At 55.6% G+C, this 20,047-nt stretch overlaps 1 protein-coding gene across 2 annotated transcripts in view; it reads left to right on the top strand.

Annotated features, from left to right (window-relative positions):
• Window positions 1–20,047, top strand: part of KLHL29 (kelch like family member 29) — a 327,396-nt gene that overhangs the window by 289,440 nt on the left and 17,909 nt on the right. For both annotated transcript variants that reach the window (XM_034952689.3, XM_034952690.2), the window contains one exon: window positions 14,387–14,525. In XM_034952689.3, coding sequence (XP_034808580.1) covers window positions 14,387–14,525 — 139 coding nt within the window. The remainder of the gene's footprint in view (window positions 1–14,386; window positions 14,526–20,047) is intronic.

The following is a 20,047-nucleotide window of genomic DNA, read 5'->3' as shown; positions in this document are numbered from 1 at the left end:
TGCCCAGTTAGGCCTCTCCTTCCTGCATCTGGGGTCTCAGGCGTGTAGATCGTCATGTGGAGCCCAGTGAGTGCCAGAGGCTGCACAGGGCTCTGGGAATATCGGGGGAGGGAAAGGCGGCGGCTCCACCTACCTGAGCTCGCGGGCTAACTGGAAGACAGGATTCAGCAGGCAAAGATCACACACCCAGGAGGAGGGATTGGCCTGGGACGCAGGGAGACCAGGCACAACCTGGGGGTTGGGAGGATGGGGGTGTCAGTACAGCCCACCTGTTGGTCCTTTCTGGGACCTCATGAGACCAGGCCGGGTGCCTCCTCACAAGCTGGGGCACGACTGGACTCGCCGACCGGTGTGATGGGCAGGGGGGTGTGCTGGGCACCGTGCCTGCTACACAGGTGCACCAAAGCAGTGTTCCACCCTTGGCAGGATGAAGGGCTGACTCCCAACTGTTGCATGGTCCCCCCAACCCCCAGGCCTGACATAGGCCTCCTAAGGCAGACCTGACCCCCTGACTCTGTGCCAGGGCCTGCGGCGGGGGGCTGATCACCTGGAGGGCACAATTCCACTTTTCTTCTTTCATGCCTATTAAGATTTTCTAATATTCCTCTAATGATGTGGAGATTAATTGTATAATTTTAAAAGGTCGTTAGAAATATGAAAAACTAGAAATGACTCTTGGGCTTTTACATCCCCTGAAATGGCAGGAGGCAGACATGTTGCCCTAAACTGACCTGGGCCAGGTTGGGCAGGAGGTGTGGGCCCAGAGAACCAGGGGCAGACCTGGTTCTTCCAGGGTCTTCCTCCTGGAAGACCATGAAGGGCACAGAGTGGGCAGAGAAGGGAGGGGTCTCTACACACATGCACGCGCACGCACACACACACACACTCTCTCTCTCCCCCCCCGCCTTCCCTCCTAACCCCACATCCTCCCAGCTGTGACTCCTCCCTGGATGGGATTCGCAGTGTTCTGAGCTGTCATTAGCTCCTGGCATCTGGGGTTTCCATTTCATTTCCCTCTTTACCTAGGTAACTAAACTGATTGTACTCCTGGCTCTGGTTCACTAATTCTTGCAAATCCTTTAAAACTATTGATTCATTTGCTGGAACTGTGGCTCTCAGAATTCTTGGGAAGTAATGGCTTTTACTGGAGCAGGAGGAGGAGACTCGTGTTCTCCCATCTCCTTGTGGCTCTCTCCTGCCTGCCCCATGCCCGGTTCTCTCTGCGTCTCTTTCCACTCCTTCTCTGAGCCGGCCCGTCACCTGCTGCAGGTGGCTGACTTTCCCAAAGCCGTAGCTGACCAGATCTTGGAAAGATTAGGTCTCCAGGAAGAACACAACAAAGCGAGGTTTCATGAGCACATAGGAATTTAGGCTTTGGGTTTGCATCTGTGGCTGTTGGGCTCCTCATCCCTTATGGAGGAATACCATTTCCTCGTCCAGGTCCCTGTGACCCTTCTATTTCCAAAGCACACCGTTCCTGTGGGTCTGCAGCTTTGGATGCAGAAGCCCTGAGGCTGTTCACTCGGCCTTTTCCCAGCCAGCCCCTCCCTACACCCCACAACAGCTGTCCACCCAGCTCCCACCAGCCCCCAGTGGAGGCCAGCCAGCCGGGGCCTCCGAATGGAAAGAGAGTAGGAGGTGGTCTCATGAGTAGATGCAGAGCCAGCCACTCCTGGAACCTAGGGCTGCCCACTGGCTGGGGATGGAGGGCAGCGGGCTCCCAGGGGAGACTGCACCCATGTAGGACCCCAGGGGGACTGTCTCTGTGACGGGCCTGGCTGCACTGCCTCCATTCCTGCCCCAATTCCCAGCCTCATTCCCCAACCTCCAATACATACCTTTCTGCTTCACTGACAGAGCTGGGTCCTGTGGTTGGCATCCCAGGCCCTGACTGGGACAGACGCATGGATATGTCAGGCCTATGATAAATGCCACTTATGGCAGAGCCTGCCCAGGCCCTGGGGGAGCATAGCTTTGCAAGTTCATCACGGCCACCATGGCCATCACTGTCTTTGCATTCCTTCCTGGAACTTCGAAGTCCAGGGCCAGAGCACCCAACCGGCCAAGTCCAGGCCTCATGGCCACACACCAGCTACCAGGGAGCTACCTCCCCTGGGCCCCCACAGTGACATGGCCCAGATCCCGCCATCTTGGGATTGTCCCCAGTAGGAAGGGGTTCCAGTGCTGAGCAGCCAAACTCACCTCCGTCCACTCCAGTGGCTCCTTCCCCATCAGACTTGAGCTCCTTGGGGACAGAAAGTGGTTTCCTCTTCATGGTCCAGGCCTGGCATGAAGGAGGCCTGTAAATATGCACTGAGGTGCTGAGCTAGTCGATTCAGAGTGACATGCCCCCCTCATATGTGTCTGGTTCTCCACTGGAGACAGCCAGCAGTCGCTCCACAGCCCTGCACTTCCTGGCCCCACTCCCGGCCCCTCAGCCCTGGCCACCCACCCCTCCTTCCTCATAAGGCCTCTAGCACCACAGCTGACCATCCCTGCAGCTCTCTCATCCAGCTCCTCACTGTGGGCACCTATGTCCACACTGAGCTGCGTGCTCCCCTGGGACAGGAGCTGTCTTGCTCACCTCTTGCCCCCTCCTCTGCAGCTCTCACCCCACCCCAGCTCCAGGTGTCGGCCCGGTGTCCTGTGCCTTGTGGGCACCTGATGATATGCTTTGGGTGCTTGCCTACGGCCTGGGAAATTCAGACGAGGGGTCAGAAAGGGCTGGAATGGCAGGGGGCAGCCCAGAAGAAGGGAGCTCATGATGGTGTGAGAAAGAAAGCCCCAAGCCAGGGGAGCATGGGGAGGTGGGCCCGTGCGTGCAGGGTCAGGCCACTCGCGGCTGCTTTCCAGCAACCTTTTCAGTGTCAGAGACAAAGCTGATGCTCTCAGCCTCCCTCGTGAAATCCACCAGTGGCCTCCAGCCTGCTAGGGGAAAAAGATGATGGGTTGGTTTGCTTGTTTCACTGTCAGATACAGGTTTGCCTTGATCTGCAGCTTTTCCCTCTGCTTCTCACATGCCAGGCCTCATGCTCACACACACATACACAAGGGCACAGACATGCACCCATGCCACATGCTGTCTCACACACACATCTACACAGACACAGGCACAGACACACACCCACACCACGTGCTCACATGCACTATACACAAGAGGACACACTCCCACACCACGTGCTCACATGCACTGTACACAAGAGGACACACATACACCCATCCTCACACTTGCATACACACAGACACATACACAGGGTGCATGCACACGTCCACACCACGTGCTTGCATGTACATACACATACAGGCACGTACACACCCCCACACCACATGCTGTCTCTCTCTCACACATACACACATGGGCACATTCACAGGGATGCCTACACGTCCCCACACCACGTGCTTCCATACACATATGCATACATGAGGGCACATACACACGCCCATGCCACATGCTCACACACATACATGGGCACATACACAGGGGTGCATACACACCCATACCACCTCCTCTCACACACACACATACACACACACCCCTACACAGACACATACACAGGGGTGCATACACACACCCATGCCACATCCTCTCTCTCACACACACACACCCCTACACAGGCACATACACAGGGGTGCATGCACACACCCACACAACATGCTCTCACACTCACATACACATACATTAGCACACAGGGGTGCATACACACGCCCTCCATGTTTGCACACACCATATGTTCACACCCACACCTTTGTACCCACCACATGCTCAAACACACACGTAGATACACATGCATGCACACACACTCACAACCATGTGTGCACACAGCACATGCCAGCCACACCAGTGACCTTCAATCCCTAACATGGCCCTCTCACACCTCAGCCTGTGTTCACATCTCACCCCTGCAGCCAGCTGGGGCGCTCCTGCTCACCTTTTGAGTCTTCCCTTGACTCCGTCAGGAAGAACCAGCCATCTCCTCCTCGGCGCCACCTCTGCCCAGCACTTGCCCCGGTCAGACTCCTCTCACAGGGCATTCCAAGTACACAAACGCTCTGTGAGTGTGTCTCCCTTTAAACTGTGAGCTCCCCAGCTCTGCACACGTGCCGATTTCCATGTGACCCCAACACCCCCCCCTCCCCCCGCCAGTACCTGGCACACAGGAAACAGCAGTTTAATGAATAAACAAAGGGGCCAAACAGACACAAGCCATCTGAGGTTCCCAGAACTTGGGGTCTGAGTCTGCCTCTGAAGGAGGATGTCAGGGCCCCAGCCTCACTCAGCGGTGGACATGGTCAGCTGCTCCAGGGCACCCTCTAACCCCTATAGAGCTCCCCTGGCATTCTGCCCTGACCCCAGGGCACTCAGAGCTCTCCAAGGTGCTGAACTTGGCTCTTGCCTCTGGCCCCAACTATCTATCCTGGCTTCTTCAATCCCTCCAGCCAAGAACCACCCCATCTTCCAAGAGCCTACCTCCAGTGGAAAAGCAGCAGCACCTCTGAATAAATAACACTGTAGACAAAACACAGTTCTTCCACATGAAGACATGGAGGGCTATGAGCACAGGAGGAGGAGTGAGACCCACCCACCCTCACCCCCACCCCAGACATTGGATTCAGTTCAGTTTCTGGGGCCAGACTTGAGTCTCTCTCTCTTCTGGCCCTGAGGACCAAGGCACCTCAGGACACCCCACTCCCTGGTAACAAGTTCTAACCCCTGGTGGGGCCAACTACCTCATAAAAGGACGGTAGGGCCACCCTACCCCTAAATGCCTCCCCCTCTGTCTGCTCCCATCTGCCTGGCCCTCACCTGGCCCTCCCCCAGCCCACCTTCAGGCTTCCAGTCCCCACAGAGCTCTTCCAGGTCCTGCCTTGACTCCCCTGGATGTTTAATTCCCCACACAAAGTCCTCTCCACCTCTGGCTCTGGCCACTCCAGAGCTCTTCACACCACTGGCCTTGACCCTGTTTCTCACCCAAGTCTCCCAAGCCCTGGCCTTCTCCCAAGGTCTCTCAGCCCTGCCCGCACCCCATGACATGTTCTTCCTCTCCCGCTCGGAATATTCCCATCACCCCTCGGCCTCCATCCTCCAAGCAGGGGAAGGAGCCAAGTAGCAACCTTTTTGCTGGAGGCAGGAGGGACTACGTGCTGCTAGTGTCAACCAAACCAGGCACTTGCTCCAGCTGCAGCCACGGAATTTGCCCATGGCCTTCCCTGCTCAGCCCAGGACCCACCCCCACCTCTGCAATGCCCACCCTCTGGCCAGGTTCCTTGGGCTGGGATGGGGTCCTGACACTCTGCCCCCTGTCCTCCTCCGTTCCTTCCTAAACAAGAGACTGTACCCTTTGACTCCTACTCTGAGCCCACAAGGTATGAACTGTCCATGAAGATGATCTGTTCTTGGTTTTTGTTTGGGTAGATCTTATGATCCGGGCAGCTGGGACCCAAAGCTTGGAGAGAACCCTGTTCTGCAGAGTGGCCTCAAGGGCTCCAGGCTGCACCTGTGTTTGGTGGCTGCTGGGGTGGTCACTTCTTCCCAGGAAGGCCATTTAAGGCTCTTCAAAGCCATTGGAGCTGAACAGAATAATTAAATCTCTCCCCAAGGAGGACCTAAATAATTAATGTGCCAATGCTTTAGTAACTGTAGATTGCATACGAATCGCAGGGTTATCGCCGTTATTAGCACCAGTGTTGCCTGAAGTTAGAGGGGCTTGACTTTTACATTCTGTCCATCCGATTCCACACAACTGTGGTATTTCAAATAGTTCCAGTGGATCACATTTGAGAGAATGTGATCTAACCCCCTAGCATGCATCTGCATGTGGTCTGTAACCCACAATGACTTCCAATCAGAAGGGAACTTTTTGTGCAAAACATGGCGCCAGGTGCTCAGGAGGCCAGAGAGAAAAGCCCTCCAGAAGATCACAAACTAGAAAGGAGACAGACAGACAGACATTCCTCTGTAATAAGGCAGCCAAGGGTCTCTACTCCAATAGAGGTACCAAGTCTCATGGGACCACAGGAGAGAGTGAAGTTAATGGCAACTGAGGGAATCCGTAAGAATTTTTGGAGGATGGGTTTTTTTTGTTTTTTTTTTTTTTGAGACAGAGTCTGCTCTGTCGCCCAGGCTGGAGTGCAGTGGCGCGATCTCAGCTCACTGCAAGCTCCGCCTCCCGGGTTCACACCATTCTCCTGCCTCCGCCTCCTGAGTAGCTGGGACTACAGGCGTCTGCTACCATGCCCGGCTAATTTTTTCTATTTTTAGTAAAGACGGGGTTTCACCGTGTTAGCCAGGATGGTCTTGATCTCCTGACCTCGTGATCTGCCCGCCTCGGCCTCCCAAAGTGCTGGGATTACAGGAGTGAGCCACCGCACCTGGCCGAGGATGGGATTTTAAGTGAGGCTTACAGCCAGCCATGGTGGCTCACACCTGTAATCCCAATGCTTTGAGAAGCCAAGCCAGGAGAATCACTTGAGGGTCAGGAGTTTGAGATCAGCCTGAGCAACATGGCGAGACCCTGTCTCTACAAAATAATAACAATAATAGGGTGAGGCTTAAGGAATGGATGGGACCCTAGGAAGCAAGTGTAGGAGAAACCCTGGCCAAAGGCAGAAACATTCAAAGTGAAGGAACAGGATGAACTGCCTGTGAACTTAGAGAGTTGGGGGATGTGTGGAACATGATAGAATATGAAGCTGTGAGCACAGGTCAGGTCAGGTCATAGAAGCCTGCAGGAGCCCATGGTAAGGAGTTTGGAAATAAGGGATCAAGGCAGCCCTTGGTCTGGTGGACCCTAGATGAAGAAAGAGCCCCCACTCAAGGTCACAGGAGGATTGAGGTGAATCTGTGACTAGATCTAGGTCTCCCAGTCGCACTACCCACGGCCCAAGCTGGCAGCCGCCTCTGTTCAATCCTTGGACCTAAGGGACAGGGGCACAAACCCAGGGAAAGAGAAGGGAATATTTCTGTTAGTTTTATGATGATTTCAAAAAATGTTAAGGAGAAAAATAGAAGCAAATGTTCTATCATCTTAGAGGGCATGAGAATGTTCCAGCTGGAAGGCAGTCTTCAGTCCCACCCGCACCCACTGGTGTGCAGCCCTGGGTCAGGGGCTGTAGGCACAGAGGGGACCCTCTGAGGCCAGATATCACTGCTCAGTAAATAGGCCTTGTCATCCAGTGTCATCAGTTTGGAAACAGCAGGCTAGTGGGTGAGGTTGTAACTGTTCCTAGGACTTTGGCTCCCTTTTAGATAAATGGCAGAAATTCCCATTTGGACCACAGGAAAGCCAGAAGGGCTCTTCACTAAAACCCTAAGTCCAGGCAAGAAGTCAGAGTGTTTCATGGTTCCTAGGAGGGTTTGCCTGCATAGGGCCTCAGGTGTCACACGTCCGACTCAGGCTGGACGAGCGACCCACAGGTGCCGCCCGCAGGTGGTTTCATTCTGTCTCACCTGGAAGCTGGGGCCCGCTCTTGGCCTTCAGGGTTTATTCTGAGGCCAACTCTTCTTTGGAAAAGAAGTAGGGGAAGAAATGCATATCTGATCAGACTGGGGAGGGAGGGCAACATTCCGCTTGGGAGGCGCGTGGAGCAGCAGCGGGACGTTCTGTTTGTGTAAAGCCCCCATTTGTCCCCACAGTGTCAGCATGCGTCGGGCTCCCTGCTCCTGGATGAATTACCCTCTGGGCCTGCCTGACACTGTCTTTGCTGGGCTTTCTCAGTATATTTCACAACTGCTCTGAGTTTATAATTTTTTCAGGTCCTTTATCAAATATGTGTCATACATACCAATGGGATGGGAAGCATTTATCACCTAGCTGGGTTCTTACTTGAGCTCTGAAAAAAATGATTTGGCCACACAACCTTTCTCAAGGCTCTGATTTAATGGACTTCTCTGCTGCAAAGCCACTGAAATTCTTTGCCTTTTAATATTTGACATCTCTTCCTCTTTATTACCATCTCACACAGCCCTTATAGGCCAGCCAGAACGAGCCCATTAGTCTCTGACAAATAACTTGTGTCGTTTGGTGAAAAATATGCAGAAGTTTGGCTGCAACTTCATCTCCAGCCTTGGTTCTGTTTGTGGCTTCACTCTCCTCTAGGCAAAGCATCCAGCCCCAGGCAGAGCCTCTTCCAGTCCCCATTCCCTCGTGCCACTTGCCGCTGCATCCACAGAGCCATTTTACACTCACCACTTAGAACCAATGGGGTTTGAGACGGGTCGTTAGAGGGGATATCTGGTCCATAACTCGGGGGTGAGAACTGAATGGGAGCTATGGCCTCAAGAAGCTTTGCTCACTTTCACTCACTCTCCGGGGACCCCTGGCACCACTACCATAGGAATGAGCCTGGGCTAGCCTGTTGGAGCATGAGAGACCGCGTGGAGCAGAAATGAGTTGTCCCAGATGAGACATTTAGACCGGCCAGTCTCTGCCAATATCAGCCAGGCCTGACCTAGATCTGCTGAGTGTAGCCCAAACTGCCAAACCAGAGTCACAGTCTAAATAAGTGCTCATAGCAGCATTGTTTACAATAGCAAAATGGTGGCCGCAACCCAAGCGTCCATCAAAGGATCAATGGTTAAACAGTATGTGGTATCTACATACAGTGGAATATTAGCCAGCCTTAAAAAGGAGGGAAATCCTGATGCATGCTACCATGTGGGTGAACCTTAAGGACATTATGCTAGGTGAAATAAAGCCATTCACAGGACAAATATTGCATAATTCCACTTATAAGAGGGTCTAAAATAGTCAAACTCATAGAGACAGAAAGTAGAATGGTGGTTGCCGGGGATGAGTGGAGGGGAGGTGGGGAGTGGTTGTTTAATGGGTGTGGAGTTTCCGTTTGTGAAGATGAAAAGCATTCCAGAGGATTGCCCAACAGTGTGAATATACTTAACACTACTGAACTGGACACTTTAAAATGGGTACATTTTACCACAACTAAAAAAAAAAAAAAAAAAGAATTAGCCTCAAACTGAACTAGCAAAGGTGAAACCAACACAGGGAAAGTTCCCTGAGCACTTGAGTCCATCATCTATTCATGCCTTGTGTATCAGTTAGCTCTTGCTGCTTAACAAACAATTCTAAAATTCAGTGACTTAAAATTGAGTGTTTTAACAACAGCCACTTATTTAGATTGTGATCCTGGTTTAGCAGTTTGGACTACACTCAGCCAATCTAGGTCAGGCCTGGCTGATATTGGCAGAGACTGGCTGGTCTAAATGCCTCATCTGGGACAGCTCGTTTCTGCTCCACACAGTCTCTCATGCTCCAACAGGCTAGCCCAGGCTTGTTCCTATGGTGGTGGTGCCAGGGGTCCCTGGAGAGTGAGTGAAAGCGAGCAAAGCTTCTTAAGGCCGTGACTCACATTTTCACAGGGTCACTTCCACCACATTCTGTAGTCCAAAGCAAATCACAAAGCCAGCCAAGATTCAAAGGGTAGGGAAATCATCTCCACCTCTTGACGGGGGAAGCTACAAAGAATATTTGCCATCCATCACACCAGCTATATATATATATATATATATATATATATATATATATATGCGCCAGGCCCTGTGCTGAGTGTCGAAGATAAAAGTATGAATAAAACATAGTCTAGTGCAGGAGGCAGACATGTAAATAAATAATTACAACTCCTAGTATCGATAAAGAAGTGAGCACAAGTTGTTCTGCCAGCCTCCAGAGGAGGGCAGAGGGCAGAGGGTGTGGGAGGAAGAGGGGAAGGAGGCAAAGAGGCCCAGGACAAAATAACACTTTCCCTGGTGGTGAAGGATAAATACTGCTTGGCCAGATGGAGGAAGGGGAGGGAAGATCCAGGCGGAGGGGACGGAGACTTGGAGTGGGGACGTGTGTGGGGTGCAAGGAGGCTTCGCTGGGGAGCAAAGGGTCCCCTGGGAGTGGAGGAGGAGCTGAGGGAACGGGGAGACCTCCCAGAGGGCCGTGCTGCCCCTTCAGCCCCGAAGGATTTGTGTGGCCGGTGGCTGTGAGGAGCTGCAGTGTGGAGGTGGCCTGGAGGGGGACAGGCTGGAAACAGGGAGACATCCTCAGAGGCTGTTGCAGTGACTCAAGTGAAAGATGAGGGCAGCTCACTCAGGGTGCTGGAGGGCCTAGGGCAGGAGAGGCTGGATCCTGAGAATTCTAGGAGGTAAAAAGATGGGACTTGGTGTGATGAGGGAGGGGAGGAGTCTGGGGAAGGCCTGCGGATTGCGGGCAGTGGACCATCTTCCACGGGAAGAGGAGCTCCATGCTGGGCGCTGAGTCGAGCATCCTGGGCATGCAGGAGGAGTGGGGAAAGGGGCAGAGAGGCCTGGGACAAAAATCTGAGCATGGGGAAGCCACTTCCGTGAGCAAGGCCAGGGTGTGCAGTCCCACAGATGTAGGCGGGCATCCCGCTCAAAGCCGAGGAGACCCAAAAACAACCTCTGGGGCCGACCAACAGGGACGGATGCTGAGGCCAAGTCTTCACCCCACCTGGTAGGCTCAGCTGCCAGGACTCCACTTGCCAGACCCCGCCGAGCCTCCATGCAGGGAGGGTCATGGGCTCTCTAGGCCATCTTCTCCTGGGGTTTCTAGGCCATCATCTTCTCCTGGGCTCTCTAGGCCATCTTCTCCTGGGGTCTCTAGGCCATCTTCCCCTGGGCTCTCTAGGCCATCTTCCCCTGGGCTCTCTAGGCCATCTTGCCCTGGGCTCTCTAGGCCATCTTCTCCTGGGCTCTCTAGGCCATCTTCTCCTGGAGTCTCTAGGCCATCTTCTCCTGGGCTCTCTAGGCCATCTTCTCCTGGGCTCTCTAGGCCATCTTCTCCTGGGGTCTCTAGGCCATCATCTTCTCCCGCAGAATCCTGGAGCAGGATAATGCAGGGTGCCAGGTGCTTCTGGAAGTCCACTCTGAAGACCCAGCCCCGAGGCCTGCAAATCTCCCACACCTGAGAATAGGCCATGTTGTTGGAAGATCTCCCCAGACCCCGCAGCAATCCCACACACCTCACTTGGAAGCTTCTCAGAGATCAGGGAGTGTCCTTTGCCAAAACATGGGGCAGGGAGGAGGGCAGCCTGTGCCCAGCGGGTCCTGGTGTCCCCTTGTGGATTCTGGGTCTCCCCACCGACAGGCACAGCCTGAGAGCCTAAGCTCCTGCTTCGCCGGCCGGGCAGGCAGTGGGCAGCAGCCCGCACACACCAGCCAATCGATACTAGGAATGTACTTGGGGCCTGCTGGGAATCCCCTGGTGAGCACTTTCATAAATTGAAAAATTCTTCTGAAAGTGAATAATCGTCCCCAACTATTAAATCCAGATTTCCACCAAGTGAGATTCAGAGAGAGCAGAAAGCACCTACATTAGGATGGGGACACCTGAACCTCCAAGCGCCTTCCAGGTCTGGCTCCAGAATTCCTGGAGCAGAAGGTGTCACGGCCGGGGCTGGGGCTTTAGATAGAATCATTGCCGGGACCTCGATTTGAAAGGAAGGTCTTCAGAAACCCTCAGGATGCCTCGGACCCAGTAAGAGTAGGCATTTGTGTGCTGTTGTGTTTTCCAGGCCCCTAAGCACTGATTAACTCAGCAGGCATGTGGGGCCACATCTGTCACTCTCTGCAGCGTGACACCCAGGGGGCTACCAAGCAGGTGTCTCTGCCCTTCTGTGCTAGAGGAAATGGAGGCCCAGAAAGCTGGGGTGCTGGCCCAGGGTCACACACCAATTAGTGGCAGTGCTGGAACAAGAACCAGGATCCAGGTCTTCAGAATCCCAGCCCAGAATTCTGTCCCCTCCCCTACCGCTTCACTCAAAAAGAGGATGTCATCTACCTGGCTCGTGGTTTGGGCATTAATTCAGCTGGTGACTCTTTCTGGAGATGCATGTGAGCATGGCAGCTGAGCCTTATCCAGCCTGGCCCTGCAACTGGCCCTGTGCTGTCTCCCCTCCGCCCGGGCTGTGCACAGGCGCCGCTGGGCTCTCTGCCTTGTCTCTAGCCCAGGCCTCTATCCACCGCCTCCTACCCCATCCCCCAGGTGTCCCACAGGCCCCACCCCACAACTGATCTTTTTGTTCCCTCCCTTCCTGATGTCCCACCACCATCCCCTCCAAAAACCTGTTAGTGGTCTCCATGCCTCCCCCTCCCCACTTCCTTCCTGCACTGAGCCCCACGGGGTCCACACGCTCCTGTTTCTCTGTCCTGCTGCTGCTGTGTAATTCCGGCCTTCTCACCTCTCCCTCGGAAAGACCATCACCATCAGCAGCACTGCACACTCCCACCCGCTGAGCGCTCCCTGTGTGCCCGCCACATGCTGTCTCACGGAACCTTCAACAAGTGTGGACCCTGAGGCTCTGAGGATGTGGGTCCCCTTTCCCAAGGTCACAGAGCTGATGGGAGGCCCAGTGCAGGTTCACCCTCAGGTCTGGCTTCGAGGCTCAACTCTCTGCACGGCGCTATCTTGCCTCCCATTGGCCTCCCAAGCCACTCCCCATCCTGCCTCTGTGTGGATTTGTCTGAAACCCAAGTCTAACCTTGCCACTTCCTGTCCAGAATCCCCTGTGGCTCCCTGGTGCCCCAGGATGAAGCTGGAGCTCCCAGGCAAGACTGTTGCGATCTGGCCCCGCCCACCGCCTCACTGTGTTCCCTGTTGCCCATGGCCCTTTTGTCCACCTGCACCTGCCCCCTCGTGCTCCTGCACCCTCCCACACCCTCCCGCGTCCTCCCACTGGTGCTCTGAGCCTGTTGGTCTCTGTCTGTAGCTCCCACCCCCCTTGCTCCGGGTCTGAGCTCACCCCACGTAGATCCTTCCTGAAGTCCCAGCCAGAGCCCCCTTCCGCACCCCTGGAGATGCTCTGCTGTGACTCCAGACTCAGTGTGACTTGGGGTTGGCGGGGTCAGTGATACGGCCTTGCCCATGGCTCCCAGAGGGCAGGGCCCCCAACCCCGATCCCTGAACATGCATGTGGCGTGTTCTCCAGGAGCCCCTCCCACCGTCTTCCTTGGTCTTCAGCAGAGCCCAGTGTGTCCTCACCAAAAAGGGCCTGCCTGGCAATCAGGGAGCAGAAGCAGGATCCTCAATCCCCATTTTACAGATGCAGAAGCAGAGGCTCAGAGAGACAAAGGGTCTTGGCCAAGTGTCAGAAGCAGGGCTGGGGCCAGGAAGGAGTCCTGGCGGGCAGACGGCCCTGGCCCATGTGGACAGCAACAACCAATGAGGCTGGAGCAGGGGCGATGGCCGGTGGGGCTGGAGAGCAGGGCTCAGCTCTGCAGGCCACCCTCTCCCACACACCTGCCAAGGGAAATCGCCTGGCCTGAAGACAGTCTAGGTCACTCTGGCCCAAGGATCAGGGCCTCTGACGCGCAGCTGCCAGCAACATTAAGGGCAGGCTTTGCCCAGGGGATCCTGGGGGTAGGCAGATGAGGCGAGGCTGTTGTGGGGAGCAGTGGTCAACTGAAGGCCCTAACTTTTGCCAATGAAAGAGAGTGTGCAACCCCAACAGGGTGACTGGCAGGCTCTTCCCTCCTTCTCCTTTCTAAGCCTTGGGGTGGGTCTGGGAGAAGCTTCTGACATCCCCAGGTCTGGAGCCCATGGGCCTGGGCACTGTCTGTGCCAGCCCCAGGTCCAAGACACCGGGCACAGGTAGGTGTGCAGCAGAGTGGGAGCCTCCGAGGCCACTTCCTGGGATCTGCCGGGCTGTAAAGCAGGCTCTGCCCCATGTCAAAGCCCCAGGAGAGGGTGGGTGTCCTGAGAGACTCACCTGGGACATGGGAGGAGGCGCAGAGGGTCCCTGTCCCTTGCTTGCTTGCTTTCCCGAAAAGTCCCCACAAGTGTGAAACAGAAGGAGGTGCTTGCCAGGCCTCCCATGGCCCCCTCCTTTCTCAGGGTCTCCTCCCACGCCATGGCTGTGAGTGTCTAACATAAGGGACGCTGTTTTTGCAGGTTTTGTGGTTGTGATTCCTTTGAACCATATCCAGCCCATCTTACATCACAGTGCCATGCTTGACTTGGTCTCCAATACATCGGCACCCATTGGCATTTGGAGAACTTGCTCCGTAGTTATTTGACAGTTTTTAGTTGTCTGTGATAATGTATTCTCTATGTTTCCAATCGTCAGTATGGGAATCTCTCCCCCAACCTTTCAATTTCTGGGTTTGATTTTTTGTATCATATTTGGTTTTTTTGCTTTTTAAAGTTGTGATTCCTTTGGTTATTAGCCCCTCCCAGTGGCTGCTTGTTTATGCATTATGTTTGTGACTTCTTTTGACTGTCAGTGTTGAGCCAGTCTTGCCAAGAAACAATATCAAGTATTTCCTATTTCTCTACTTCTTGAAAAAAGAAAAAAAACTTTTTTTAATTTAAAAAAAAAAAAAACTCTTAATGGGAACCTGGCCCTGTCTGTCTTCTCTGTTCTGCAGAAATGTTGAAGGAATTGAACCAGCAACGCAGAGCGAAAGCGTTTACAGACCTGAAAATTGTTGTTGAAGGCAGAGAGTTTGAAGTCCACCAAAATGTTCTAGCTTCCTGCAGCTTGTATTTCAAGGACCTGATTCAAAGGTTTGCCTTCCTTCCAGCTGTGGTCGGGTCTGTTCCTTTGTAGGACGCTTTTGTGTCGCTTTTCTCTTCCCCTCTCTTGCAGGTTCCTGAAGCGTGACTCCCTGTCACAGAGCCAGTAGCCATCTCTCCTCCTCCTCCTCCTCCCCCCCAGTGCCCTCTCACACACAGCCTCAGAGCAGCCACTGCGCCCAGCACCCGCCCCCACCCACAGCTTTGCTGGTCACCAGGGGCCTCTGCCAGCAGTAGACAACACCGTGCCCCACCCCTGAGATCCCAGGTTCTCAGTGGCTCACAAGCTGTCCCTGAGATTAGGGGGGACTGTAGGCTCCATTTTAAGGGATCACTACACACTGCCCCCACTGGGCCAGAGCAGGATCCCCAGTGCCATCGTCCCTGCTGTCGGTGGTGACTAATGCCAGGAAAGCGCATCGGCCAGGCTGTCCCTGCTGAGGAGCACAAGGTGCCCCTGGGGCCGCTTTTCCCCAGCCCAAGTAGGGGAGAAGAGACTTGTAGCAAAGCCTGGGCCACACTGCATGTCTGATCCTTGTGCACTGAGCCTAAACCGGCGCTGTGGAGCATAGACCAGGTGTGTCCTAAACACGGTCTCTCTCAACCCTTGCTCCCTCCCTCCTGCCCTCTGCCCTGGCTATTTCTACCTGAATGAGTCTTATTGGTGCATGAGCATCTTTTTTTTTTTCCTCCATTATGTTGATTTTTTAATTTGTCTGCTTCATACCTTTGCAAAGAAGTCAGGGGCCACCTTCCAGCTCCGTAGTAAGGGAGAGCAGCCAAGGGGCCAGCCCAGGGTAACGCTCACGTTTCTCTCAGCCCTCAGCAGATTAACGCCGCTGCTCCTCTTGCCTTGCAGCCTCTCCGGGGCAGACGCTGAGCCGGGACTGTGCTCAGAGGGAGGACAGGACCTCTGCTTCCCAATGCCGTGTTTGGACTTGCCAACTAACCCCGGAGTGACTGTGTTTTGTTTCAGGATGGATCCCTGGCTGGCATCTCCTCTCCGATCCGGCCTTTCACATAGAGCCCAGCTGCCCTGTGGGCAGGCTCTGGCTGGCCACATGCCGGCCCTTAGCCTCGCAGGAAGGGGCAGGCTCTTTGGGACTTCCCATCTCATGGACACCTCAGGTCTCCTGCCCCCGGTGCTTGGGCTCTCTCTGTCCAAGCACAGGGGTTAGGGGCATGTGGTCTGGGGTGAAGGGACATGTCTAGTGGCCTCACCAGGCCGGGGAGGACTCTGTGCTGCCACTCTTGACAAATCCTGGACAGCAGGGGCCCGCATCGGGCTGCCGGATCATGGATGAGCGTCCTAGGGTCTTGGGCCTGGCTCCAAACCAGCTAGAGAGGACAGAAAGGGGGCAGGTCAGTGCTGAGCGGCAGCCTAGTCCCCAGCTAGAACGTGGTGGGCGAGAGGAGCACGGGGCCCTCGGATGGCTTTCAGAGACCGCACATTGAAAGCCAGACTTGCACGCGACAGAGAAGAACACGTGCTAGGAGGGAACCCAAAGTAGTGAAGGCTTCTTGGGCTGAGAAGAGGGAAGAAGAGCATTCCAGGCCGGGGATGGGGCATGAGTGGGGAAGGGCAGGGTGGGGCAGATGGCCCTCCCAGAGGGGGCTGCACTGGGGCAGGCAAGCCCTGACCCCATGCTAGGACCTGGGCATGGTCTGAGGTGGGTAACTTCAAGAGCAGTGGGGAGGGGACGCCCACCTGAAGGAAGGAGAACAGTAGGATGTGTCTCGGTGGCCCTCATCAGAAAGGATGGGGCTGGAGGAGAGAGGACATCCCCACCTTGGCAGGTAGGAGACCTGGGTCTTGTGACCTCAGACTGGTCACGTCCTCTCCTGCGCCCTGGGCTTTCTCATCTATAAATCAGGAAATTGGTTCAAGTGGTGCCCAGGTCTCCTTGCAGCTCTGACACCTCAGGGGGATGGGCAGAGGATGGGCAGGACCAGGATGGAAAGGCAAGCACCAGGACCCAAGAAGGTGAGGTGTCACGGGCATCAGAGGTCACGGGCATCAGAGGTCACAGGGAGGAGAGCAGGTCCACAGGCCAGTGTCGGGAGAGCTGGGGAGATGAGCAGTTGACCATCTGGTGTGTCAAGCTGAGCAGCCTGACGGACGCCCAGGTCCCCAGGTTGGGCCACCTGTAGGCAGCCAGGTGCATGGATCTGAACCCAGAGAGGTCTGAGGTTTGTAGAGATGGGGCTGGGGGGCCTTCAGCATACAGTAAGGTCACACAGGATAAAGGAGGGGAAGCCAAAGCCAAGCCCAGGGTGCCCTGTGGCTGAAAGTCGCCGTGTTCGTTTGCAGCCACAGAGCACACATGACCAAGAAGTGCCTTCTTGGGAGGAAAGCCAAGTCTTTACAAGAAGATGGCTTCCTTTCCTGCCGTGTAAAATCATAGAGAATTTCACATTCTTGGTGGTCAAGAGAGAAGCTGATGTAACCATGTCTTTTCAGTCCCCTTGGCATCCGTGACCCTGGAGACTTACTGTGCAGTGGCCGGATTGGCCCAGTGCAGGGCCATGGCCCTGCCCTTTGACCCCAAGCAGTGGCTCCACGCTCAGGCAGCTGCACTCTTGTAAGGGGAGGGAGTAGGGACCTTCTCTGGAACCCCTGTCCTGGTGTGGTGTAGACCTCCGTGGGGATCAACATTGGCCCTCCCTGGGTGAGCCCTGCCAGGGGCAGGTGATCCCTCCCTGCTGTCCCCGCATCCCCAGGTCTGGAGGCTCAGACTAGACTCCCACCACCAGCCTGGGACAGGTGATGTGTCCACCACTCCAGCCCCAGGGAGGACAATGACCCAGTACCCAAGCCTGGCAAGGACAGTGCCTGCCAGACCCAACCCCAGTGCAGACACCCTGCCCCAGAGCTACAGGACAGAATGTGGGAATTCAAGTCACTCACTGGCTCGTCACTCAGCAAACACACAGGAGCCCCTCCTGGGGCCGGGGCTCACACCAAACACCAGCTGAGCCCACAGTCTCGTGGGGACACGCTGCAGACAGGCAAGGAGACGAGCAGAGACGATGCTTCAGAGACTTGTGGGCCAAGGGCCTGGCTGTGGGGGAGGGTCATTCAGAGAGGCTCCTTGGAGAGGTGGCATCTGATGTGGGTTATGAAGAATGGGCATTGTCCAGGCAGACAAGTGGGGAAGAGCAAGGTCGAAAGGCGGGAGGGGGTCTCAGGTCCCACAGGTGACTCCACGTTGCTGCAGGGCCAGGTATGAGGGTGGCTTGCAGGGGACGCAGCTGGAGGGAGGCTAGACCTGGGTCACAGGAGCCTGGGGGCGTTGCGACCAGATGTGTGTTTTGTAAAGATGACAGTCAGACCATGAGCGGGAGAGCTGGGTCTCAGTGTCCTCTCCCAGCCTGCGGCCGAGTCCCTTTGGGCTTGGCTGCCCCCCATGGCCATGCAGAAGGGTCCCGGCAAAGTCCTGCCCAGAGCCCCACACCCTTCACCCTCTTCCCTGAGCATGTGTGGGTGGCAGCACCTCGGTAGAGTGGACAGGTGTGGCTTGGAAGCCAGATAACGAGACTCCCATGTCTCATCTTGGATGCTGGCACAATGGTGTCACCCACACCTGTCACCAAGTTACCAAGGGTGGGCCTGAGCCACACAAATCCCCAAGACCCAGGGAGACTGGGTGCATGACCATGCGTGTGTCCTGCAGCTGATGACATGCCCAGGCGTTCATTCATGGGCAGAGTCCTCTCTTCTGAGCAGAGCTGGGTACCAGCCACCTGCCCCATGCCTGTCCCTCACCCACCACTGCCCATGGATTCCTCCCATTGCTCCAGACAGTGCCCAGTTCCAACTTGCAAAATGAAGACATCTGATCTCTGAGGTGCATGAGGGTGGATGAGGGCCTCCATCCTGATGTCTGGAAGGAAGGGCATTTCTAATCCTGGATGAGTCTGTGGCTAATGGTGGGATTGCAAACATTCTAGTAGTTGGGCCTAGCCATTCCTCTGCTGAGCAGAGGCTGCGTCCCGGACTCTGGCCTCTCCTGGGCACCCCCACCCCCAGAACTAGGTGACTCCAGGAAGCTCTGGTCTTCTGACAGACCCCATGGGGCCTGTGTGGCTGGGGAGCACCAGCCTGCCCTCACTCTATACCCCACCCCCCTGCGTCAGCTTCATAGAGAGGGTTAGTGCTGCCCGTCTGCCCTGCTGCAGTCCCTCCAAAGCCACATCATGACCTGATGGGCCAGCAGCACCCCAAGCCATTCACTCCATGGGGCCCAGTAGGACAGGACAAGAAATGGCTTGGGGCAGGGACAGAACAGCCACCTGTGGAGGACACAGCCCTCGTCAGCGACCAGGGTCACCCATCACGGGGGTGTCCCCTCTGGGGTCCCTGTTCAGAGAGAAGAGGCCTAAGGAGCACTGGGGTCCAGTCCCAAGACAGTCTGATGTCCAGGGATACAGAGGCGCCCCCACCCCCTCACAGCTCTGCAGGCCATGCACGAAGGCCTGTGTGGATGAGAACCGTGTGTGTTGGTAAGAGGCACAGCCCTCGCCCTCTGGGGCCTCGCCTCCTCCTTGAACTCAGATTCTGAAAGAGCCCCCATCACATTCCCCTGTGCCTCTGCGGCCATTCCCTGCAGATCATCTGCCCAGCGGCCCCCTCCACCCCACAGGTGACCCTCACAAGGGGCCAGGAGGAACAGAGCCACAGCCATGCCTCCTGTGGCCAGGGGTCCTCCTCAGTCTAGACAGCACCTGCGATGCTCCACGGCACCTGTGTCCCTCCTCCTGTGCCTGGTGGCCAGGACCCACTCCCTGGCTCAGACTGTGGGCAAGACAGGCAGCACCCCTCAGGGCAGCCATGTGAGTCCCATCGCACCTGTCACTCAGCCATGGACTGTCCGTCTGCCCAGCACCCCTCCCCACCGGGGGACTTCACGGCTCTTAGGGTCAGTGCATATGTGTGCGTGTGCGTGTGCTCGCACATCCTGAAGTCCCCCTGGGCTCAGCCCTTCACTGGGGGGGACTTCACGGCTCTTAGGGTCAGTGCATATGTGTGCGTGTGCGTGTGCTCGCACATCCTGAAGTCCCCCTGGGCTCAGCCCTTCACTGGCTTTGAGCTCCTCTGCCTGAGGACTCCTGGGTGGACAAGTGGGCTGGCCAGAGGTGAAGGCAGCAGTGACTGAGGGCCTCGGGAGAAGGCTGTGGCCCAGTGTGACCTCCACAGGGCAGAAAGGGCATGCAGAGGAGAGGCTGGACAGCGGCTTATAGGAATGAAGTCTCAGGCAGCAAAGACAGGAGTACAAGGTTGACCAGATGGCTCTGGGGCCGGGGGTGTTGAGGATTTCTGTGATTTTAAGTGATCACATAGTGAATTATTTTTACACTTAACAAAGCCACCGAGGTATGGAAATCCATCCTGACAGCAGAAGACTAGGTGTATGAATTCACTTTAGAAGTCACTCTGTGTTGGGGGGTTTGGAGGGGCCTCTGTGGAGTCCACACCTTGCCCCCTCTGCCTTCTGGGCTGGCCCAGGGCTTGG

This window comes from Pan paniscus, chromosome 12 (assembly GCF_029289425.2).
Source record: "Pan paniscus chromosome 12, NHGRI_mPanPan1-v2.0_pri, whole genome shotgun sequence".
Taxonomy (NCBI): Eukaryota; Metazoa; Chordata; class Mammalia; order Primates; family Hominidae; genus Pan; species Pan paniscus.
The sequence above is the reverse complement of the archived record's forward strand: the minus strand, read 5'-3'. Positions and strand labels throughout refer to the sequence as shown.